Source organism: Chrysochloris asiatica, unplaced genomic scaffold (assembly GCF_000296735.1).
Source record: "Chrysochloris asiatica unplaced genomic scaffold, ChrAsi1.0 scaffold00006, whole genome shotgun sequence".
Taxonomy (NCBI): Eukaryota; Metazoa; Chordata; class Mammalia; order Afrosoricida; family Chrysochloridae; genus Chrysochloris; species Chrysochloris asiatica.
This window is the reverse complement of record NW_006408524.1, coordinates 31,544,790-31,568,069: the sequence shown is the minus strand read 5'-3', so window position 1 is coordinate 31,568,069 and position 23,280 is coordinate 31,544,790. Positions and strand designations below refer to the sequence as shown.

Genomic DNA, 23,280 nt, shown 5'->3' with positions numbered 1-23,280 from the left:
ACCAGCTGCTCTTCAGAATCCCTATACTAGGATCCCTATGAGTCAAGAACCGACTCAACGGCACTTTAACATGGGCTTAAGGAGCAGTGCGGTGACTGTAGTGTAGGCACTACACTGTAAGCCACAAGGTGGATAGCTCATGGTCACTATGACTCAAAGGTCATAGCAACGCGGGCTCTAACCCAGAACAACTGAGGACGGCACAGGGTCAGGCAGTGCTTTACTCTGTTGTTCACTATGAGTTGAAACTGACTCAAGGCACCCAATGACTACCACCTATTAACCAGAACAAACCTGGATATGAAAGTTGGTGTTTTCAAACCCACCAGCCTCTCTACAAAACAAAGTAGCAGTTTGCCTCTGTAAAAGCTGAACTCTTCATCAGAACTGACTTGCAGGTTTGATTCGATTTTTCCATTAACTAGGTTTAATGACCTCCTTTTGCGATGCCGAGAACTGGATACCTGGACCCAAGACCTTGTCCTTCCCGCTGTGGTGTGGCTCTCTGGATTCTTCAACCCACAGTCCTTTTTAACAGGTAAGGGCTGAGACAGGCAACTGTACATATTTTGGGCACAGGTTCCCTTATCTTGACTTGATTGCTTCTCATGCCCTGCAACAATCTGCGTGAAGCTGCCATTACTGTAAAGGGAATCGGAATGACCCTGGCCAACTACACAAGAGGTAAAATGTCAGGTGAGAAAGTGGAGGCCCCAGCAGCAGAGTGTGTGTGGCTCATTCTCGTGCAGAGAGAGGTTGGCCCATGGTTAGTTTGGCAGCCCCTGTCTGCCCTAATGCAGCCTGTAGGAATCCTCAAGAAGCAAAGTGCGCCTCAACATACCCATGGCTCCACAATCATCATTGTCATCATGCACAACTTGGTTCTGTTTTTTGAAAAATACAATTCACTGCTGGTTCCTCTCCTCCCAAAGCAATCATGCAGACCATGGCTCGAAAAAATGAATGGCCACTGGATAAAATGTGCTTGACTGTTGATGTTACCAAGAAGACTAAGGAAGATTACGGCCATCCCCCAAGGGAGGGCGCGTACCTCCATGGGCTCCTCATGGAAGGTAAGGGGCCAGGATGTGTGTTCAAGTTGAGCCAAACTTTGAGGCATTTGGGGCAATGCTGGTTAAATTTGCATAATCTAGTGCTCTGGTAGCGTAGTGGTTACGAATCGGGCTGCGAACCTTAAGGTCAGCGGTTCGAAACTACCAGCTGCTCCACGGGAGAAAGATGAGGCTTTCTACTCCCGTAAAGATTTACACCCTCGGAAACCCTGTACAGGGTCGCTATGGGTCGGAACCGACTCGACAGCACTTAACAACAAAGTGCTTTACTACTAGATTTCCAAGTTTATTTCAAGGAAGCACCACTAGTTCAAATGTTTATAGGCTCAGCAGGAGAAGCTAATGGTGACTGGAGCATGGTGTAGGCAGGAGGGACTGTGCATGCTCTTGTAACATCTATCATATTTTTTTAAAGGGGGAGGACTACTAGTAGTTTGCTTTTACAATGTTTTTTGAATATAGTTTTCGAGCATAGATTGAACTAACCTTGTATGTACTTCCAATGCAGAAAAGGCTTCTAAGCAGCAGGGATTCCATCTTCCTTCTTATCAATTACAGGTCAATTCAGGAAAAGACTACCACCAAGTCATAACGTGACGAAACTAGAACATTTATTGCTTTGAACAACAAAGATCTTTACAATATGCAATACGGTTGCACTCCCTGTGTTTTGCCGTAGGTGCCAGGTGGGACATGCAGTCAGGTACCATTGCTGAAGCCCGCCTCAAGGAGCTGACGTCCATGATGCCAGTCATCTTCGCAAAAGCCATACCCGTGGACAGACAGGAAACCAAACACACCTATGAGTGCCCTGTGTACAAAACCAAAAGGAGGGGCCCCAACTACGTGTGGACCTTCAGGCTGAAGAGCAAAGAAAAGACTGCAAAATGGGTTCTGGCAGGCGTGGCCCTGCTGCTGGAAGCATAAAGCCGTGGGCACCAAACATATTCCAGTTTCATGTAAATTTTAGTTTTTACACATGTATTAATTACGTAAAACATCATGCTTTAAGGGTAGAAAAAAAAAAGCGCAAATGTAAAAAAATGCTAGATGTCTATTCAGAAGCTATGCTCATCCCAAGCAGCCGTCTGAAACCCCAAGACACCTGTCCCTCAACCAAATACAGTGTCTTTTCAAGGTTCCACTGAACAGGCACACAAGTCTCCAAAGCAATATGGCTGGAGATTCCCATCATTAAGTGGGACTTTAGTGCTTAAGTAGCCCAGGACAGAAACAAGGCTTGGATGAAGAGGTGGATGCTCCTGCCGACCAGCAGCACTCTGAGCCCCAGTGTCTAGCATTGACAGCTACTGTTTTGTTGCATTTAAAGGTTAATAAAAATACAACTCTAGTACTCTAGAGTTCTGTGGTTAATTGCACTTTGTCTTGGTAATTTAGGGAAAACTTCTTTAGCATTAATTTCCTAGGGCCCAAAGCAGACTGGTCTGATAACAATGGTCACTCATGATAAGAAAAACTAGCCAGTATATATAATCCCTATGACCATACAAGGGAAGAGAGTTATACAATGTACAAGGCAGGAGCTGCTTCTAATATATTCTCTCTGTTGTAACTTACCTGGGTTTTCACTCCACCCCCATGTAAATTGTGCTTTTTCCACAGGTAAATGCTTGTAACAATTCAGTTTACACCCAAGTATCAATATTATACATGTATATTAGACTCGTAGATGCCGCCTGCTTTTGCTCTTTTCCTGAGAACTCTTTTGAAACATATGCTCTACAAAGAATTTCTGTATAAAAACACAACTGTAAAAAATCTTAGGCACAAGTGGCATGACATGTCTTGCCGGAGTCATCGATGGTGAGTTGACCGATTCCTTTACTTGTCTTCTACCAGCTGCTTTTGTAAGCTGAGAAAAAATGAAAACCGTTGGATAAAGTCGTTTGTTGGACAGAGGGAATTACAAAACAGCACTAGTCTCTTCAGCTTCAAACTACTCTCAGTATAAAAAGAAAGTATGAAAGCCAGAACTGGGGTGTTTCTTAATGATGTAGTAGTGCACACACCCTGCAGGCTTCTCAAGGGACCCACCTCATTCCTAGGGCTCAATACCATATTTTACACTTGTTACAGAAGTGAAACTTGCATGCCATAATTCTCTTTGTCCCAAGTACACGTCAGAGTCCGGAGTGGTGGAAACCATTCATGTATGTGGCTGCTACAACTCTGCCTCAGAATAAAGGCCTGGAAATCTACTGCCAACAACTTAGCTTCTGAGCACAGTCCTACTCTGACTGTCTTCGGTTTCTATAAATCAGCTGTCTGGTTTACAGACTGCCTAGATGGACCCGACTTACCTCTCCAGATACTCCTTCACGTTATTGTAGCCATAAAACTTGGCCAAATGAATGAGGATTCCTGTGGCACAGCGGCCGTCACGCTTCCGACAGTAGCTACAATTGCAGATCCCACGGCAAGGCGGACACATCCAGTCCTAAAACAGGTATGGAGGGAGATGTGAACCCATTACACACGGGTCCTGGAAAGGGGGAGATTCAGATCACATGCTCACGGGTCCTGGAAAGGGGGAGATTCAGATCACATGCTATCTTTCGAGGTGCTTGGCCAGGTGGATCAAATCACTCGACACCCAAGGAAAATCACAACCAGGTGGGTTTTAGCAGGGCTAGCTCTAATATTAGAAGGGCTCCGTGCACAGTGAGAATGCACTTGTCTGAAAATTAACGAATTTCAAAGGGCTGACAAAGTATTAACCAGTCACAGGCCCTTTTCGCAGCTACAGCGCTCACTTGCCCCAGTCAGTCAGCTCTAATTTTAGAAGGAGCATCTGGCTTTAGAACGGTGAAACAGACGTAGGTCTTCCACTTCCCAGGAGTTGACTGTTAGATGAAATAATTTGTCAGCTGGAGAGCCCGTCAGAGCCAGACTGCCCAGGCGCAGTAAGGTCAGACTTAGTGCTGTGGTTAGTATTATATGACGGGGGAACTGAGGCATAGGGAGGTTTTAAGTTTACTTAAGGCGTAGTGGTTACGAATCGGGCTGTGAGCCGCAAGGTCAACAGTTCGAAACTACCATCGGTACCATAGCAGAAAGATGAGACAGTCTGCTCCTGTAAAGATTTACAGCCTTGGAAACCCTGTGTAGGGTCGCTCTGAGTCGGAGCCGACTCCACAGCACACAACAGCAAGGTTAAAGAAGATGGAAGCAGTTTAGAATGGCCCATCAAGTCGTGCTCTGGGGCCAGAAGAAAACCCTACTTTCCCTTTCGGTCCAAGGATCCCCAGGCTTAAAAAATGCAAACCGTTCCTACCGGGTCCAGCAGAGCTGATCTCACATCCTCCCCGTAGCGATTCCGCAGACACGGCCCACAGAACTGCCCCCGCACGCCTCCGCAGCCCTGGTTCCGGCACACCGTCTTGGTGTCAATGGTCTTCTGCCGACACTGATGGCAAGTGTTGCCCTGAAGGAGTAATGTAGATGAGCAGAGGGTGTATTTACGGTCACGCCCAGGGAGCCCGAGGCTGTTTAACCTTCCTCCCAGAATCAATCATATTGCTTCTGCAGTACAAGCGATGGCACTGTCCAGTAGATGGTAAGCAATTTGGAGCCCTAAGGCTACAGAAAGAAGCATGAAGGCAGCCGAGGCCAAAAGGAACAAAATGACCTAGGTGGAGAGGGGGAGGCAGAGCCCAGTCCAGCGGAGAGTTCAAGCAGGGTGCTGAAGGTCTCCCTCTGTGTTTTATTTTCATACTACCTTAAGACAGTGTCCATTACTTATGGAACAAGAACCCTCAAAGAACACAAAGCCCCCTACCTTCATTTACAAGAAATTCAACTCAGAACTTTAGTCTTCTGTTATTATATGAGCAAAAATAAGGCCCAATGTTAAAAAAAAAACTATACAATATACCCATCTCCCTCAAAATTATATGCACCCCCAGAGAGATCTTTCTCCTGATAGGAAGTCTGCACTGAGCTATCTTCCGTTTCCCAGTTATTCTCCCATGGAACCACAGGCAGTTTTGAACTGCTGACCTTGAGGTTGGCAGCCCAACTCATAACCACTATGCTACTAGAGGCTCCATTTCCTAGTTACAGAATTTCCCCGTCACAGCCTGCCTTCTGAGCCCTCGTGGAAGTGGCACAAGGGACTTCCAACAGCTGAACAACAGTGCAAGACTCTCAAATCCAGTGCCTCCAACTCTTCATAATATACTGACTTACCAGAACTTTATCATAGATTTTATCTCGGACAGTTATGGCCACGTTTTCTAAGTCCTCTTCGGTGATGTCCTCCACAGGCCGAAAAGAAGAGGCACGGCGACGTCGCCTGTACCCCTGGCATTTCCCCTGCAAAATGAACACAAGCAGACAACCCCTCCGTACTCCAGCACCATCAGCATTAGCCCTCTGCTAATTGCCCCTCATCCACTGAGATGCTGCCAAGCTGCTTTCTAGGCAGGTGATACAACAAGAAACAAGAAACTCGGACGACTACTGGCTTTTAAACTCGTCAGGCTCAGGTAAGTTCAGTCAAGTGGCTATCGCTAAGTAAAAAGCCAAGCCCACCATTGCTCCCTCCAGGCTGAAAGCATTTAAAATGTCCCATTCATCAAGCGGAGGACCAGAAGGAACCACTGCCCATTCCTACATGCAAACCCAAGGAGTCTGGATAACGTTTACTGGAGCCCAAGGTAGGTCATGACCACTGAGCTGCTCCACAGTGCAGCGCAATGGTGCTTCTCAAAGGGTGCTCCCAGGACCAAGCACCACCTCAAAATGCATCTTCTCAGCTGCCCCAGTCCAAGGAAAAACTGAGTTAGACACTGTGCTTTCACAAGCCCGTGAGCGAGCACAACATCTGCTCAGCTTTGAGGACCACTGGCTTAGTTAGGCAAAGAATAACTAGTTCATTATTGCAGTAAATACCCCACTAATTGTCTTCCTTCTTCTGAAACTGTATAACTCTTCTGCAAAGTTGGCAGTCGACACAGTGAAGCTCTCCAAGGCGAACTTCTCCGGAGGCCGAGCACTCCGGGTGGGGTTCATGCGTCGTGGCATCTGTCCCTCCGAGAAGGCCCGCCGCACAGTTTTCTTCTGAAACCAAGACCACAAACACATGCACCAGGTGTGTTCTTGGCGATAGATTACTATGCCAATATTGGTTTATGTAACTGAAAGGAATTCCACTTACCGAAGCTGAGTTGGGGGTTCGCACTGGAAAGAAATCTGGCATAGAGTTCAGTTCAGCCAGTAACTGAGCAAGCTGAAGTGCAAAACCAAAGAAAGGATTTCATGTTAGTACTGCCAGATCTAGTCCAGCCAACACCTACCACACCGTGCGAGCTCAGGACAACCTGAATTCACCTAAAACCTCAACAAGTGTTATACTTTTAACCTCCGATTTAAAGACTTTGTCTCCAGAGGTGATGCTGATATCATATAAATTAATAGAATGTATGCTCATTCCTTAAATATTAGGACCTAATGACACGGTAACAGCTGTCCTGGGGTAGACTAGGTCTGAGGCCAGATTTTGACCCTGCTCACCTGAACCTCACTTGCACCGTGTTCAAAGAAACGGCTCGAATAGGTGATCCTCCTGGTTCTTTGAGAGTTAATACCTTTGTCGATAAATTATTCCCAAACACCTTATTAGATTTCTGGCAGCATAGTGGTTACAAATCGGGCTGCTAATCTCACGATCAGCAGTTTGAAACTACCAGCAGTTCTGTGGGTGAAAGATAAGGCTTTCTGCTCCCGTAAAGATTTACAGCCTCGGAAACCCTATGCAAGGTCACTATGGGTCGTAATCGACTTGACAGCACTTAACAATTTGCCCATCAGAAAATTTGTTCATTGGGATTCATTTTCAATTTATACAAATGTATGGTGTCGATGAAAAAATAATGGCATAGTCTTATTTTAAAGATGTAGACCAATAGAATGCTAAAAATTCCCCTCTGTGAAACAGACAGGTCTTAGGATAAAAATGACTAAAAATCAGGCTTTAAAGAGATTATTGTTTTTAGGTATGATACACCGCTGCTGTTCTGTGCCGTCCGAGTCCGTTCTGATTCATAGTAAGCCTGTTTAGGTTCTCCAAGGAGCAGCTGGTGAGTTTGAACTGCCAAACTTGGATAAGCATTGGACTGCTAATCATGAGAGCAGCACACCAGGAGGAGGATACACAGATGTTCACATATACACATATATATGATCAGAGAAATATACCCCCGTTTTATTGCAGACACTGCGTTTTTCACAAACTGGCAGTCATGTACCGGCACCATTTTTCCAACAGCAATGCTCACATTTCAACAGTTAATAGACTACAGTACAGTACTAACATTTATATGCAATTCGCTTTATTGTAGTCGTCTGGAATCAAACCCACAATCTCCCCAAGCTATGCTTATACACCCAAATTTTGAGTTGTGTACCCACTGCCGTCGAGGCGAATGGATTCTGACCACCCCTGGGGCTTCCGAATCCAAAGGCTGTGACTATTTATGGAAGAAAACTGTCCCATCTTTCTGTGGAGTGGCTGGTAGGTTTGAACGGCCCATCTTTTGGTTAATAGCTATGTCCTTTCACCAGGGCTTCTAATTGGATACATAAGCTTGTATCCTTTTTTTTAAAAAAGGTAAACATTAAAGGAACAAAAAATGCACCAAATTGCTGTAAGTGTTTGAGTGGTAGGATATTTTTTAAAATCTTAGGTTAACAGTTCAAACCCACCTGCTGCTCCTCTGAAACCATCTAGAGCTTGGCTCTGAGTTGGACTATATTAAGGCAGTGACCAACAGCAGCAAAATCAGTAAGTCAACGATCAGCTTTAACAGATACTGCTCCCACATGGGAACACTAAAACTAATTACTCTGATGAAGACATTTTAAAATGAAAACTGCTTGAGCTGGTTTTCTTCCTATGAATCTTCCATTCCTTCAGATGATGTCTCAAAAGCATAGTTGTTCAACACCAGAGAGCAGAGTCTGGACTGAGAGCTACCACCCTGACTAGGGACAGCTTGTTTATTCTGCAGCTTCTTTCTGCTATGGACAGACCACCACTGAGCCATCTCATGCCCGATACCGCTGTTTATTTAGAACGTAACCTGATAAAACAATAGCAGCATTAGCTCATGGCACTAACTGGAGCATAAGAGTTAATCATGGAACACCTGCTCTGGCTTGTTGTTGTTGTCAGGTGCCATCGAGTCAGAACCGACTCATAACCACCCCGTGCACAGCAGAACGAAACAATGTCCGATCCTGGGCCAACCTCACTACCGCTGCCACACTTGACGCCATCAATGACGCCACCTGGCTGATCCATCTCGTTGGGGGTCTTCCTCTTTTTCTCTGACCCTCCACCTTACCCAGCATGACATCCTTCTCCAGTGACTGTTCCCTCCTATAAACCCTCCGATCCTCCAAACATACCTTTATATTCCTGCTCTGGGTACTGGATGAGAAAATGGGTATATAATACCCGGACCACATTTACCTGACAGAAGGCAAAGCAACAGCAGCTGGACGGACAAAGGAGCTTGGTGCGCCTCAGCAAAGTGCTGGACAGAGCCCACAGTTGGTCTCCAGGCTGCCCGCGCAGAGCCTTACCATGGCTTTGTTCTCCTTGATGTTCATGGTCCTTTTCAGCAGGGCATCTGAGCTCTCTGGGTCCTCATCCCTGGAGTCATCCTCAGACTCAGAAACAGACTCTTCCCTCTGCTTCCTCTCTCTGCCAAGAACTGCCTTCTTCTTACCCTGGAGGCAGGAGCTAGAGCGGGATGGCTCTGAGGAACTGCTTTTCTTCTCTGACTGACTTGCCAGTTTCTTGGTGGGGAACTGAAAGGCTACTCGAAGGCCGAGGCTGCTTCTTCTAGGCCTGCTTCTAGATGTAGCCTTTTCTTCTTCTTCTTCTTCTTCCTCTTCCTCACTCACTGAAGATGCTTTGCTGTCATCACTGAAATCTGACTCCATGCACTAACCAAAGAAAGAACAGAGATGCATTCTGTAAGAGGCCTTCGGAAGAGACATACATATTTAGTTAGAACTACTCTGACATTGGGGAGTGGGGTGGCTCAGCAGGATAAGCACTGGACTGCAAACCATAAGGTCGATGGTTCGAACCCACCAGCCACTCTATGGGAGAAAGATGAGGCATTCTGCTCCAACAAAGATAATATCTTCAGAAACTCTTTACAGGGTGAGTAAGAACTGTAAGAACTTATTTGACAGCACTTAACAACTCTTGACATTGTTGTTGGGAAAAAGATGAACCACTGAAAGCTTTCTTTGCTATCCTATTAGGTTCCACTGAACTCTTCAACTAAATGCTCAAGAAGTTTGTTAATGAGTAAAAGTAAAGGGCGAGCAATGTACTACTACCGATTCCTGGTGATATGTCCCATTCAGGCTTTAGGCAAAAAACACCAACGAGGTGGGACTCCACAGTAACTACAAGGTCAGCCAGCACCCCTGCAGGGCGATTATGTGTCACAGCTGGTAACCAGGTGAGGACAATGCTTCCTTGTCAGATGGGAGAGACATTTCCACCCGTTCTCACTAGGGTGGGCAGGCAACTAGATGAGGGGCAACAATGACATTTCTGAGTCTTCAAGTAATGTTTGCAAATGAACATGCCCTGAATTGTATATTATATATTGAAGGTAAGTGCCATTCAAGTCCGTTCCAATTCACAGCAACACTGTGAAGGTTCTTGAGGAGCAGCTGGTGACTCTGAACCATTGACCTTGTGGTTAGCAGTCCAGTGCTTATCCTATGGCGCCACACCATAATTACTACAAAGTACACAATATGTATCTTAAATTTATAGAAGCTAAGGAAAATAAAATATCAACAAGACTTTTGGAGTACTTTTACCCCGCAGACAGAGATTCTTCGACTCACCAGAGATCACTTAGCTAAAGAACTGAAGATAAATCAGTAAGAGGAGACAATACCAATTAGGGTTTGGAACGATCTTTGTATCTTGCTGGCAAGAATGTGGGGGCTGACTGGCCAGAATCAAGAGCTGCCACACAAACAGCTTCTATAGAGAGCCAAAGGAGACCCGGGGCCAACAGCTGGCACAGTTGGGTATTTCTATTCATGGAAAGCATCACCATCCAACAAGGCAGCCTACCATTAGAGCTTTCATACCTCAAGCTCTTCTAGGAAAAGATGAGGGCAAAACAAAAAGAGGAGTCACTGCTTATTTATACCCTATGCAGGATCCATGCCAAACCAAAACTTGCTCCTTAGGTACTTGTGCATGTGAAGAGGCTTAAACTTCGTTTCATCTTTTACCTTGATATGGAGGAAGATAGTAGTATGTAATTTTTTGGATAAAAGTATGTTTTCTCAGCTGGTACAAAAATATTCCTGCGTTTCAGTAAATTCAATGTTGCTCTTTAAAGTTACCCTGGAGAGTAAATGGGCCTAACCATAGGGAATACAGAGAACAACTGATAAGTCTCTTAATGACGATGTGCAGAGAGATCTCCCTCAGAATCACGCTGGCCCACATTGTTTATACTAAAAGCATGAAGCATCTAAATCCAGAACGCACCCTGAGTGTTGGTGAGGATGTGGAGAAACTGGAACCCTCACGCACTCACTACTGGCAGACATGGAAAATGGTTTGGTAGTTCTTCTGAAGTTAAGCCTAGAACTAACTGCCTGCCGTATGACCCAACAATTTCACTCCATACTTTAATACCAAAAATAGTTGAAAGCAGAGACTCCAACAATAGGAGCATTATTCCCAATAGCCAAAGGGATAACACCACCAATGTCCAATGGACACAAGTGGACAAGCAAAAGGTGATAAAGACAAACAATGGAAGACTATGTAGCCACAGAGACAAATGACATTCCAGTACAGATGCCAGGACATGGAAGATCATTGTGCAAAGTCAAATAAGCCAATCACAAAAGAACAAATATTATATGATTCTTTATATGAAATGTGGAGAACAGTCAAATGTATACACAAAGCAGATTCAGGCTAATGCTGAAGAAAATTAAAACAAGTTCATGAGAGCCAAAATATGACCATGAATATATCCCACCTGTACTTAGAGATCATTTGAAGAGCAGATTTGATGCATTAGACAGTAAAGACCGAAGACCAGAGAAATTCTATGACCTCAAGAACATCATACAGGAGAAAGCAAAAGATCATTAAAAAGACAAGAAGGAAAAGACCAAAAATCGATGTCAGAAAATACTGTGAAATTTGCTCTTTAGTGTAGAGACGCTAAAGCAAATGGAAGAAGTAAGTAGGTACAAGAGCTAAACAGAAAATTTCAAAAGGCACCTCGAGAAGACAAAGTCAAATAGCACAACAAAACATGCAAAGACCTGAAATTAGAAAACCAAAAGGGAAGAAAGAACACACTCAGCATTTCTCAAGCTGAAGGAACTGAAGAAGAAATTGAATGATGCAGAAAGCATCAAAAGACAGAAGGAATACCAAAAAGAAATTGTCAATGTTCAACCATTTCAAGAGGTAGCATATGATCAAGAGCCAGTGACCTGAAGGAGGAAGTTTACAAATTGAAATCTTTCAACAAACTGATGTGGCACCGGAGGCACTCACTCATCTACGCCAAAAAATTTGGAAGACAACTACCTGGCCAAATGACTGGAAGAGATCTGTATTTGTGCCCAATCCAAAGACAGGTGACCCAGTGGGAAGCAGAAATCATAAGACAGTAATCAATGATACCCCTGCAAGTAAAGTTGTACTAAAGATGATACAAAAACAGTTACAAGCATACATTGATAGAGTACCTTCAAAGGTTCAAGCTGGATTCAGAAGAGGATGTGGAACAAGAGATATCACTGCTGATCTAAGATGGATTTTGTTTGAAAGTAGAAACTATCAGAAAGATGTTTACCTGTGCTTCATTGACTATGTATGCAAAGGCTTTCGATTGTGTGGATCATGACAACCTATGGCCAACACTGCAAAGAATGAGTATTCCAGAACACTTAATTGTGCTCATGAGCAACATGTACATAGACCAAGAAGCAGTTGTTCGAACAGAATAATGGAACACTGAATGGTTTAAAATCAGGAAAGGTGTGTGCCAAGGTTGTATTCTTTCACCATACTTATTCAGTGTGTATGCTGAGCCCATAATCTGAGAAACTGGATTATATGAAGAAAAATGTGGCATCATGATTGGAGGAAGACTCTTTACCAACCTGCAATATGCAGATGATGCAAACTTGCTTGCTGAAAGTGAAGAGGACTTAAAATACTTACTGATAAAGATCAAAGACCACAGCCTTCATTATGAGTTGCATCTCAATGTAAAGAAAACAAAAATCCTCACCACTGGACAAGTTAACAACATCCATATAAATTGAGAAAAGATTGAAGTTGTCAAAGACTTCATTTTGCTCGGATCGACCATCAACACTCATGAAAGCAGCAGTAAAGAAATCAAACAACATATTGCCTAATGTGTGCCTGACCCAAGCCATGGTATTTTTCAATAACCTCACATGCATGTGAAAGTTGGACAGGGAATAAGGAAAACCATAGAAGAATTGATGATGCTTTTGAGTTATGGTGTCGGAGGAGAATGCCCAAAGAACCATGGACTGCCAAAAGAACAAACAGTTCTGTGTTGAAAGAAGTACTCTGGCTAGAGTGCTCCTTGGAAGCCAGGATGGCCAGACTTCGTGTCTCATACTTTGAACATATTATCAGGGGGACCAGTCCCTACAGAAGGATTTCTTGTTTGACAAAGTGGAGACTCCCAGAAAAAGAGGAAGACCCTCAATGAGATGGATTGGCACAATGGCAGCAGCAGTGGGCTCAAGGCATAGCGACAATGATTAAGTTGGCTCTGGACCAGGCACTGTTTGTTTCCTTCCGCTGTGCATAATGTCGCTCTGAGTCAGTACTGACTGAATGGCACCTAACAACAACAACAAAAAGAGGGGTGAGTGGGAAATTAATACCTAATGGTTTCCAAGTTTCTGTTTGGCATAAGGGTAAAGTTTTGGAAATAGATAGTGGTAATGGTTGCACAACTTCAAGAATATAATTAATGCCACTAAACTGTATACTTAAAAATGGCTAAAATGGAGTGAGACATGGTTGGAATGAGCAAAAGTGGGAAATAATGTTAAGATGCTTGGCTGTCTTTTGAATCTTGGTTTCCCTGGAATACCATTATAAAATAGACACTCGAGGGAGAAAGAAAGGAATAGCCAGAAATAACACCATGGAAAGCTTGTAAATCTGTCTTTTGCCTATAGCTGATTGGAATACCTAAAATGGGCCTACAACATGCCTAGTGAAGGAGACTACGTGCAGAGCCTCTGTATTACATAAGACCATAGGTGGAATCCTGAACCCCATCCAGAATCTTTTGAAGTGGGAAATTTTCCCTTGAAAGGACAAGCAGACCAGGCCTGAAGCAGCTAGAAGAACACAAGATGCTTGTTGAAAAATATAAAACAATGTAGCCAGTCCAACTGATTACTACAAGAACAAGCAAGTTGCCAGCCCAGGAGACATCAAGGCAAGTGGTCGGGTTCCCTCAGAGCAAACCCCCTTCCAAGACTAAAACTCAATGAGAATACACAAGCAGACATGCGCTCTGATTGGTGACCACATTTATCACCGATAGGGGAAGCGAGGGAAAAACAGTAATGAAGCTGCAAGCTAAGCCCTACGATGTTCAATAGACTCCTATGAACCTGGGTGGAGACCTGGTTGGCCAGCAGTATGGCAAGACCTGGGGTCTCTTGGGCCCATAGTCAGTAACACAGCCACAGAGGACTAGAGTGCAGAGTGAAGCATCTAGCTGATAAGAAGAGAGGGCACAAGAACACCCACACTTGCAGATAATACCCACTTGACCTGGCTTCAATGACTGGATGATCAGAGCTAAACTATAAGATGAAAGAAGAGGAAAAAAAGGGTAATCTGGTACAATTTGATGACCTTGACCTACACGTAGGGATGCAGTAGCTCAAAAGAGGGAACAAATCTTTACAGCAAGGATCATTCCTACCCCTTCCATATACAGAGTAGACAGGGATGGGCAACTTGGACACTGGCTACCCAAAATGGGGGGGCTACGAAGGCAAGAAGTGACTGGCTTACAAGCTTTCAAGAGGGAGCCTAGATCCAGAGGGCATCGAGGAAGACAGATACTCCACTGTGTGTAGTATCCAATCTGTCAGGGCAGAACTGATGAAAGGAGATACAGACAGGTCTCTTGTGGGATACAATAGTGAATAATTGCTATCAGGACTGACTGTGTGGATTGGAAATGTAAAGGTAGATGTTTTGTAGCAAAAGAAGGGGAGTGATTTAACTTTGCAGTCTAGGAGCAGAGGTCCCTGGGACCTAAGGGAGAAGAGCAGAGCAGGACGCTACCCAGAGAAGCAGTGACGCCTGAGACAGAGACAGAGATGATGAAGTGGAGAGATGGAGCAGCTGGGGACTCTAGGGGATGTGTGCTGACAACTAGGGGGCAGGCTTGCGGGTGTACTCTTTGGTTGATTGATGACTGTAACCATGGCAATGAAACGATAAATACAATAGGATGAATGTAAAGCTAATATTCTCCCATATAAACTATCACATAAATTCACAATAAAACATTTTTTTAGAAAATGGCTAAAATGGCAAATTTTGCATTATCTGACCACAATAAAAATTTAAAAAAAAAATTTTTTAAAGACAAAATAATGCCTATGAAAATTCAGTCTGTACCACAGCTAAATTTTTGCCTAATTAGTTAGGTTCAATTAGAAAAAAGTTTTAAGGAACTTGTTTCTCTCCATGACAGAATGAAAAGATTTAAAAAAAAAAAAAAAAGGTTCAAGAGACTCCTTATAAGGTCTGGAAGAGAAGCGTCCAAAGGCAGAAGACGACAACTGGCTTATTTCCTAAGAGAAGAGTGGGCTAGTGGAACAGGGATTAGTCTAAGAGTGGCAATTTTTGTATTATGTTAATTTGCTTATACAATAAATCTATAAGAAAAAGTAAAATCTTTTCATTTGTGAAATGACTTCTCACATATAAAAAAACAACTGGGGAACAGAACTAAAAATATTACAGCCCACACAACTTCACGTCGATAATTATTACCATTACTTCTGAGTCACTGTTTACTTTCAGATCACTCTGCGGAAATCCTTCAAAATCTTCTGTCTCTGAGTCAGTGTCTTCTACAAAAATTCTCCTTAGCTCCTCTGTGAAGTACTTGGAATGGAAGCATACATCCTGCAGGATTAAAAACATGTTGTTGTTAAGTGCCATCGAGTCAGTTCCATCTCATAGCCTGTATCCGGTTCCCAAGGAATGGCTGGTGAGTTTTCACATTTTCTCAAGCTCACCAAAATGAAGGGAGCCCTAAGTGTGGTGCTTTGGGTTAATGCGCTGGACTGCAAGGTCAGTTTGAACCAGGTCAGAGGTCCAACCAAGATCACCAGCAGATCCTCGGAATCCTCTGCAGGGTCGCTATGAGTCGGAATGGGCTTGATGGCACTTAACAACAACCACCACCAAAACAGACTGTTTCAAAGCATCAGAATGGCTGTAGTTTAGGCAGCTGCTTCAATGAACAGTAAGTTAAGATGGAATTCAGTCTCCTGGCACAGCGGCCAATCACACAGAACAAAATCACATGGAAAGAGGCAGCCGTGCAGGGGAAGCCTGGCTCCCTGAGCTGGCCTTCCTTCCTTAGCCATCCCAGCCTGAGCCCTGTCCCAAGGGGTGAGCAGGCCTCCCCTCAAGAGTGAGGGGCTCTCATAAATGACAAGGTTCCCCTGAAGCAGATGGCTGGGGATTTTCACACCCCTCGCTACCTGCCCTTGAAGGGATTGAAGCTGGATGATTACAGTCCCTTTGATGGTGTAGGTAATAGATGGCAGACTGAAACCCCCCTGGCTCCTGCGAGTTCCTCCCTGAACGAAGGGACAAGTGAGCAGCCCTTCGAGCTACTACAAGTGATGGAGAGATACCATGTGACTACCTCAAAGAAGAAAGAAGAGAAAGTCATTATTGGAAAATACCTTTCTTAAACTTTAACCAGAAGTCATTAGAGTCAATTCCAACTCATGGCACCCCATGTGTGTCAGAGTAGAACTACATATTCCAAGAGGTAGTCAAGGCTATGACCTTTTGGAAGCAGGTGGCCAGGCCTTCCTTCAGAAGTTCCCCTGGGTACACTGGAACCACCAATCTTACAGTTAGTAACCTAGCACGTAACCAACTGTACCATCCAGGGATCAAAAGAAAGAAACTTGGCTCTCTCATTAGCATGCTTTAAAGAGAAGTCAGCGAGACAAGCAGATCAGAAGGGAGACCCCACAAACCTTCCCGCTTCAAGCCAGCAACGCTTCTCCAGGCTCAAGTCTATGTTCTACTCCGTCCTCCCCTGCCAGATATAGCAATGACCCCTCGTAACAACACATTTGGTCGAGAATTTTTATCTCCCCTCTGCCTTCCCCTGACTTTAATTATATACTTCCTCGGGCTCAGATAATCTCTGGAGAAAAATAGATATAATAGACGAGTGGGGAAACTTACAGGGATACAGAGAAAGAAATGCCTACATCCAGCATTTTTTTTAAGCTTAAAAATGTCTCCTATGAATTATTATGGGTAATTGGAGTAAGTTTGCTGGGAGCTAAATTACTTTGTTCCTTTGTTGATTGCTGTGGTGCAGCTGCTTGGAGGGATTAAAAAAAAAAAATACACACAAAAAGAAGTCTCTTTAAAGTGAGATTCAGACATGTTTGCAGGAGACCAAAGTCGGCATACCCATGGAGGGCTGATTCACACAGCTTCTTGAAGCTGCTGTCAGGGTGGGTAACTAGGGACAGGATTTATGATGAAGGAAAAGCAATACTACTGGCTCCTGAGGAAAACCACTTTGAGCCGGGTGCCTCCATGGGCAGGAAACATCTGCTGACAGAGTCCCGTGTAAATTGTTCTATCTCCAAAGCCCCTGCTGGGGCCAGAAGGCAACAGGCCAAGGTTTGGAGCAGAAAGTTCCACGCTTTCAGTCCCCGGACCCCTTCCATCTCTAGATACCTTGCACTGCTCTGACAGGACAGTGGTTAGACAAAAGAAATCAATGTCTTCAGGGGCCAATTCTGACAGAAAAATAACGGAGCCGCGTTCCTACCCTGAGGCATGTGCTCCTGGTTCCCTAATACAAACGTGCAGAAATGGCTTTTACATAGGACTTTGTGAAGCCACTCTTCACTCCCTGGAATTCTCTGCATTCATTCTTGGTTCAACCTTTGCACAACTCCTCACTCTAGGAGACCTGCTTGTTAGCCTTCAAAATCAATGCTAAGATTCCTGGGTGGCACCAATGGTTTGCGTTCAGTTCGTAACTAAAAGGTTAGTGGTTCAACTTGAGGACAATATGTTAAGTGAAATTAGTCACAAAAGGAGAAATACTGCATAGGACCACTACTATAAAAGACTAAGAAAAAGAACCCATACTAAAGTGGGGGGGATTCTTTGCTTGTTACCAGGATGTGAGGGGTGCAGTGAGGGGTGGGAGGGGAAGGTGGAGCACAGGGTAGATAATAGACACAGATAGTTTGGGTGCTAGGGAGGCGGGCTATATACAAGAAGGGGGAGGGGAATGGAAGAACAAGACGGATGGGAAAACATTTAGGCAGTATGCATGGGCTAAGAGGGACAGAGGTAAATGATGATGTATGCACAACCTTGGAACAACAGGACTTTGGGATACAGGGATTGAGACATGGCTGGAATAGGGGACAGAGGGGAATAATGTTAAGATGCTTGGCTGTCTTTTGAATCTTGGTTTCCCTGGCATACCATTATAAAAATAGACACTTGAAGGGGAGGGAAAGGAATAGTGAGAAATATCACCATAGAAAGCCTGTAAGTCCGTCTTCTGCCTATAACTGATTGGAATACCTAAAATGGAGCTACAAGATGCCCACTGAAGGAGGCTTCCTGCGGAGCCTCTACAATACATAAGACCACAGGTGGAATCCTGAACCCCATCCAGAATCTTCTGAGGTCGAAAATTTCCACTTGAAAGGACAAACAGACCAGCCTGGAGCAGCTAGAAGAACAGAAGATACTTCTTGAAAAATATAAAACAACATAGGCAGTTGGACTGATTACTACAAGAACAAGCAAGTTGCTCGCCTAGGAGACATCAAGGCAAGTGGTCAGTCCCCTCAGGGAAAATCCCCTTCCAAGACTATGACTCAATGGGAATACACACTCTTATTGGTGACCATGTTTTTCACTGATAAGGGGAAGTGAGAGAAAAACAGAAATGAAGCTGCAAGCTAAGCCTTACAACATCCAATAGACTCCTGTGAACCCTGGTGGAGACCTGGTTGGCCAGCAGTGTGGCAAGACCTGGGGTCTCTTGGGCCCAGAGTCAGTGACATAGCCACAGAGGACTAGAATGGAGAGTGAAGCGTCCAGCTGATAAGAAGAGAGGGCACAAGAACACCCACATTTGCAGATAATACCCATTTGACCTGGCTTGAATGACTGGATGATCAGAGCTCAACTAGAAGAAGAAAGAAGAGGAAAAAAAGAGTAATCTGGTACAATTTGATGACCTTGACCTACACCTAGGGATGCAGTAGCTCAAAAGAGGGAACAAGTTTACAGAGAGGATCATTCCCACCCCCTCTGTACACAGAGTAGACATGGATGAGCAACTTGGACATTGGCTAGTCAAAATGGGGGGCTACAAAGGCAAGAAGTGACTGGCTTATAAGCTTTCAAGAGGGAGCCTAGATCCAGCGGGCATGGAGGAAGGTAGAATCTCCACTGTGTAGTATCCAATCTATCAGGGCAGGGCTGATGAAAGAAGATGCAACTAGGTCTCTTGTGATACAATAGTGAATAAATTGTTATCAGGACTGACTGTGTGGGTTGGAAATGTAAAGGTAGATGTTTTGTAGCAAAAGGAGGGGAGTGATTAACTTTGTAGTCTAGGAGCGGAGGTCCCTAGGACCATCAATGGAGAAGAGCGGAAAGCGGGACCCTACCTAGAGAAGCAGTGATGCCTGAGATGGAGGCAATGATGATGATGTGGAGATAGAGCAGCTGGGGGCTTTAGACAGAGAGAGGGAGAGGGAGAGGGGCTGTGTGCTGACGACCGGGGGCAGGCTTGCAAGGTATATACCCTTTGGTTGGTTGATGATGCATGGAGGGGATTGTAACCGTGGCAATGAAATGATATACAACAGTAAGAATATAAAGCTAATGTTCTCCCATGTAAACTATCACATAATTTACAACAAAACGTTAAATATATATATATATTCTGGAACTAGAAAAAAAAAAAAAAAAGGTTAGTGGTTGAAACCCACCCAGTGGCATCAAGAAAGAAACAAGTCTGGCAATCTACTTCTAAAATTATCACAGCCAAAACAAAAAACCCTATCTATTGCTCTGTAAAACCTTCATCCAATTCACAATGAAAAGTTAAATATAAAAGTAAAAAAAGAAAGGGAAACCCTATGGAGCAGTTCTACCGTGTAACACATGGGGTCCCTTAAGTCGCAGAGCAACAACAACCATGCAATCAACAGCAACATTAATGCCTAGCAGCAAGGGGTGTACCTCAGGGACCTGAGTCTACCATGAGCCTTTTATTTCAAAGCTCATGGGACATGTACAAACAAAGCGGACAGCAATGACCTGCTACACCATGATAGATTAAACACCCTCTGGTCCTCATTCTGTAAGGGGTGCCTGGTGCTCAAAGCAAGAGGAGAGACAATATGAGGACAGTCAGAACCAAGAAAGCTAGAAAATACCACTCAAGTATGACGTTCCTTCCTCCCAGGAGCTTACAGTCTACAAGGGAACCATTTGCTGTTGTTAAGTGCTGTCGAGTTCGTTTGAACTCATAGTGACACAGTACAGGGTTTCCCAGGAGCGTCTAGTGAGTTTGAACCCGCCGACCTTGTGGTTCAAACCAACCTTTTGGTCCAGTCGTTTATCCCACAGCACCACACCAAGGAGCTATACAGGACCACAAATGACCAAAGGAAGGTTAATGCTGTAAGGAAGGCATGACGGAAATACGGGCACAGAGAGGCGGAAAACAGTAAGACTTGGGGGAATAAGTCCTATTAGAGCTGGGCCTGAATGGAGAGAGTCTTAAAGCAAGGAAAAGTTCAGGCAGGCAGGGTAAGCAGCATAGAGCACCGCTCAGCTGCGGCCAAATTACGCATGGTGACGGAAGCAGCAGAGTTCCTGGTCTGCTGCAGCACACTGGGCAGAAAATGGCTATAGGAGAAAACCAATGGCCGCTGAGGGAACTCCAACTCATGATGACTCCAAGTGTGTCGGACTAGACTGTCTCAGAAGTACCCCACCAGGCCTTTCCTGAGAGGTGCCTCTTGGTAAAGCTGAACCTTCAAATGTTTGTGTTAGCAGTGGGTATGGTAACTGCCTGTACAGCCGGGGACTTCAAGAGGTGGAACCACACTGCTGTCAAGCTGATTCTAACTCACAACAAACCTACTGTTGTTCAGTGCCATCAGGTTGGTTCTGACCCATCATGACCCCGTATAAAGTTTCCAAGGAGCAGCTGGTGAGTTTGAACCGCTGACCTTGTAGTCCAGTGTATTAACCCACAGCACCATAGCAAGATGCCACAGCAACCCTATAGGACAGAGTAAAACTCCACAGAGTTTCGGAGACTGTATCTTTACGGAATTAGACTGCCTCATCTTTCTCCTGCTAAGACCTGCCAAGATTGCAAGGTGGCAGCTGAATGAGCCCCTGGATTGCAGCATCCCAGCTCAGCTTCTTCTCTGGTGTGAGGTCTAGGGCAAAGCATCTCACCTCCCCGAGTGCCAATTTCATCCCAAGTCACAGAATAACAACAATGCATGCATCTTTCCAGGGGCGTAGGAGGATGCCTTGCAATCAGTACAAAGCGCTCCAGGTATACTGTCCCAGCCAAAGGCAGCAGACTGGGGTCAGAACAGCTCAACCACGTGGTCTTCACAGAATAGCAACAGCAACTGCTGTATTTCTATGGTTTCTCCGTGCCAGGTTCTATGCTCAACCATTCACATGCATCCTACACAGATGGCTCAAGAAAGTCGCTCAACAAAGAGTCTAGGGCTCTGTCCACCCCAACTGCCTAACCATACTGAAAGTGACAAGATCCCACAATGAACGGATGATCATTCAGACAGCAGGTAATGATGACTATGGTGACTGAAGAGGGAGGAGAGAGAAAGGTGGATTCAGGAACACAGCAAAGTTCAATCAGCTCCTCAATGGGGGCCTGGGATGTGGAAGAGACAAGAGTCAAAACAGACCAAAGATGGAGGTGGAGACCAGGAAGCCAAAGAGCTGGCCAGTGTGGGAGGGAAAATGAGAGGTTCTGATCTTTCTTGAACAATGAAGACAAGTCAAAAATAGATCTGAGGCTTGAGGGAGGAGCCAAGCTACAAACAAAGAATGCAGAGGTAATCACTGAGATCGTAAACGAGAAAAAAAGGACATTAGACAAGATTCTGGAGAACATTCACATTTGGGGGCAGGAAAAGGAAGAGACGCCAAAAAGGGAAAAAAGGTGTAACGGACAAAAAGAGATCAAGGGCACTGAGAGGAGGGGCCGGTGGGGTTAAAAGTAGAGGCATTTAAGACAAGGACTGCAGGGCACTGGGAAGGTTCCTGAGTACCAAAGAAAGAGCAGCTCCAACCAAGTCTACAACCTGAGAATACAGCATTCCAAGTCAGTAAGCAGGTGTCAAGTCAATTCCCACTCAGGAGACTGCATCTGTGCAGAGTGGAACTGCTCCACTGGGTTGTCAAGTGAACTTTATGAAGCAGATCACCAGGCCTGCATTACAAGGTGCCTGTGAGTGGGTTTGAATCGCTAATCTGTCAGTTAGTTGAGTGCGTAATCACATGCCCCATCCAAGGACTCCAAGCAGCCACTTTATACTTACATGTAATGAACAGCTTCCGTAACTGTACTTGCCTAGTTGAACCACGGTAGATTTAATTTGCAGCCTTTGAAAACTAGGCTATGGTGGCGGAGTGAGGAATTCTGAGTGACACAATGAACTACAAAGAAAATGCCACTGAAGACTAGGTATTTTGATCGGCCATGCTATTGCTAAGACATAATACAGCCCCCCAGGAAACAAACTCTCAGAAAACAGCAACTTGTGTCTGCTACAGATCAGAGTCATTATAGAGAATAATGCTCTCCCCAGCAATCGCAAGAGCGAGGTGCGGATAGAAACACGCTCCAGGACCACAGAGATGCAATTGTCTCATAGTAACTACACACCCACCCCGCCTTGTCACACTCCTCGGTGTGGACTATCGCTACGCGGGCCAGCCCTCCCCTGCCAACCATGTGGGAGGATTCTGAATACAACCTCGCCACAGGTTACAGCCCTGAGAGGGGAAAGAAAATGGATTTGATCGTGTGAGGTCTTTTTATTTAAGAAAATAGTTTACTGTACATAAAATAAGGATTAAAAAAGCAAAAGTGAAATTAGGTACCTTAGCTTCTGAAAACACAAAGGCACATAACACTTCATAAACTGCTCGACAGGCAAAGCAGTATCACCAATCTCAGACTATGTTCAAATAAAAGAGAATCCAAATCCAGATAGAGGCCTCCACAAACACACCTGCTTGGGAGGGATCACCATACCTTTTTCCCTGACTCCAATGAGTCAAAACTATTACAGCTCTCTTCTGATGAGAGAGTTTCCATGGGAACATCATCTGGGAAGCCGACGAAATCCTCATCATCACTAGGGGCGTTAAAAATGTCAGCTACTTCTTTAGGTATCTGTTTGGGATTCAAAAGAGAAGTAAAACACCATGGGGCCATCATGTCTTAGGAAATTTTTCTAACAAGGAACAGAAGTTACCACTTTATAACTTTATCAATCCCCCCAATGATGTATACATCCACAATTGTCCAGAAAACCCCAACAACCCTGAACAAAATGTGTTTCAACTGACATCTTGTGGCAAAATAGGAGGCAGGAGAATGGAGAGCAAAACTTTTTCACATTCTAGAAGCATGCCCAGTTTTACAAAGCATGTTGAGGCCACATCCAAACACAAGCCATGTTTGATCTCTGACAAAATACAAAAACAAGAAAATAGAGGCATTGGATTTGGAAAACCAAGGATCTCCCTTTTAATTTTCTTCCTTTTCTGCATAAA

The 23,280-nt window shown here is 44.6% G+C and overlaps 2 protein-coding genes across 2 annotated transcripts in view; one reads left to right on the top strand and one right to left on the bottom strand.

Annotated features, from left to right (window-relative positions):
• The window catches only part of DNAH11 (dynein, axonemal, heavy chain 11), a 436,577-nt gene extending 434,577 nt beyond the window's left edge, over positions 1-2,000 (top strand). Inside the window, 3 exon segments of the mRNA XM_006832223.1 lie at positions 426-538; positions 933-1,073; positions 1,753-2,000. Of these exon segments, the coding sequence (XP_006832286.1) occupies positions 426-538; positions 933-1,073; positions 1,753-2,000 (502 nt within the window).
• A 915-nt stretch (positions 2,001-2,915) lies between these two features.
• CDCA7L (cell division cycle associated 7-like) lies at positions 2,916-22,894 on the bottom strand. The gene is made up of 10 exons (XM_006832285.1): positions 22,757-22,894; positions 19,762-19,764; positions 15,190-15,324; positions 8,682-9,047; positions 6,253-6,324; positions 5,988-6,155; positions 5,283-5,408; positions 4,369-4,518; positions 3,395-3,531; positions 2,916-2,946 (listed from the first exon to the last, which is right to left on the bottom strand). Exons 1-10 carry the CDS (start codon positions 22,817-22,819, stop codon positions 2,916-2,918), a joined length of 1,251 nt encoding a protein of 416 aa, XP_006832348.1. The 5' UTR covers positions 22,820-22,894.
• Between the last annotated feature and the right edge of the window lie 386 nt (positions 22,895-23,280).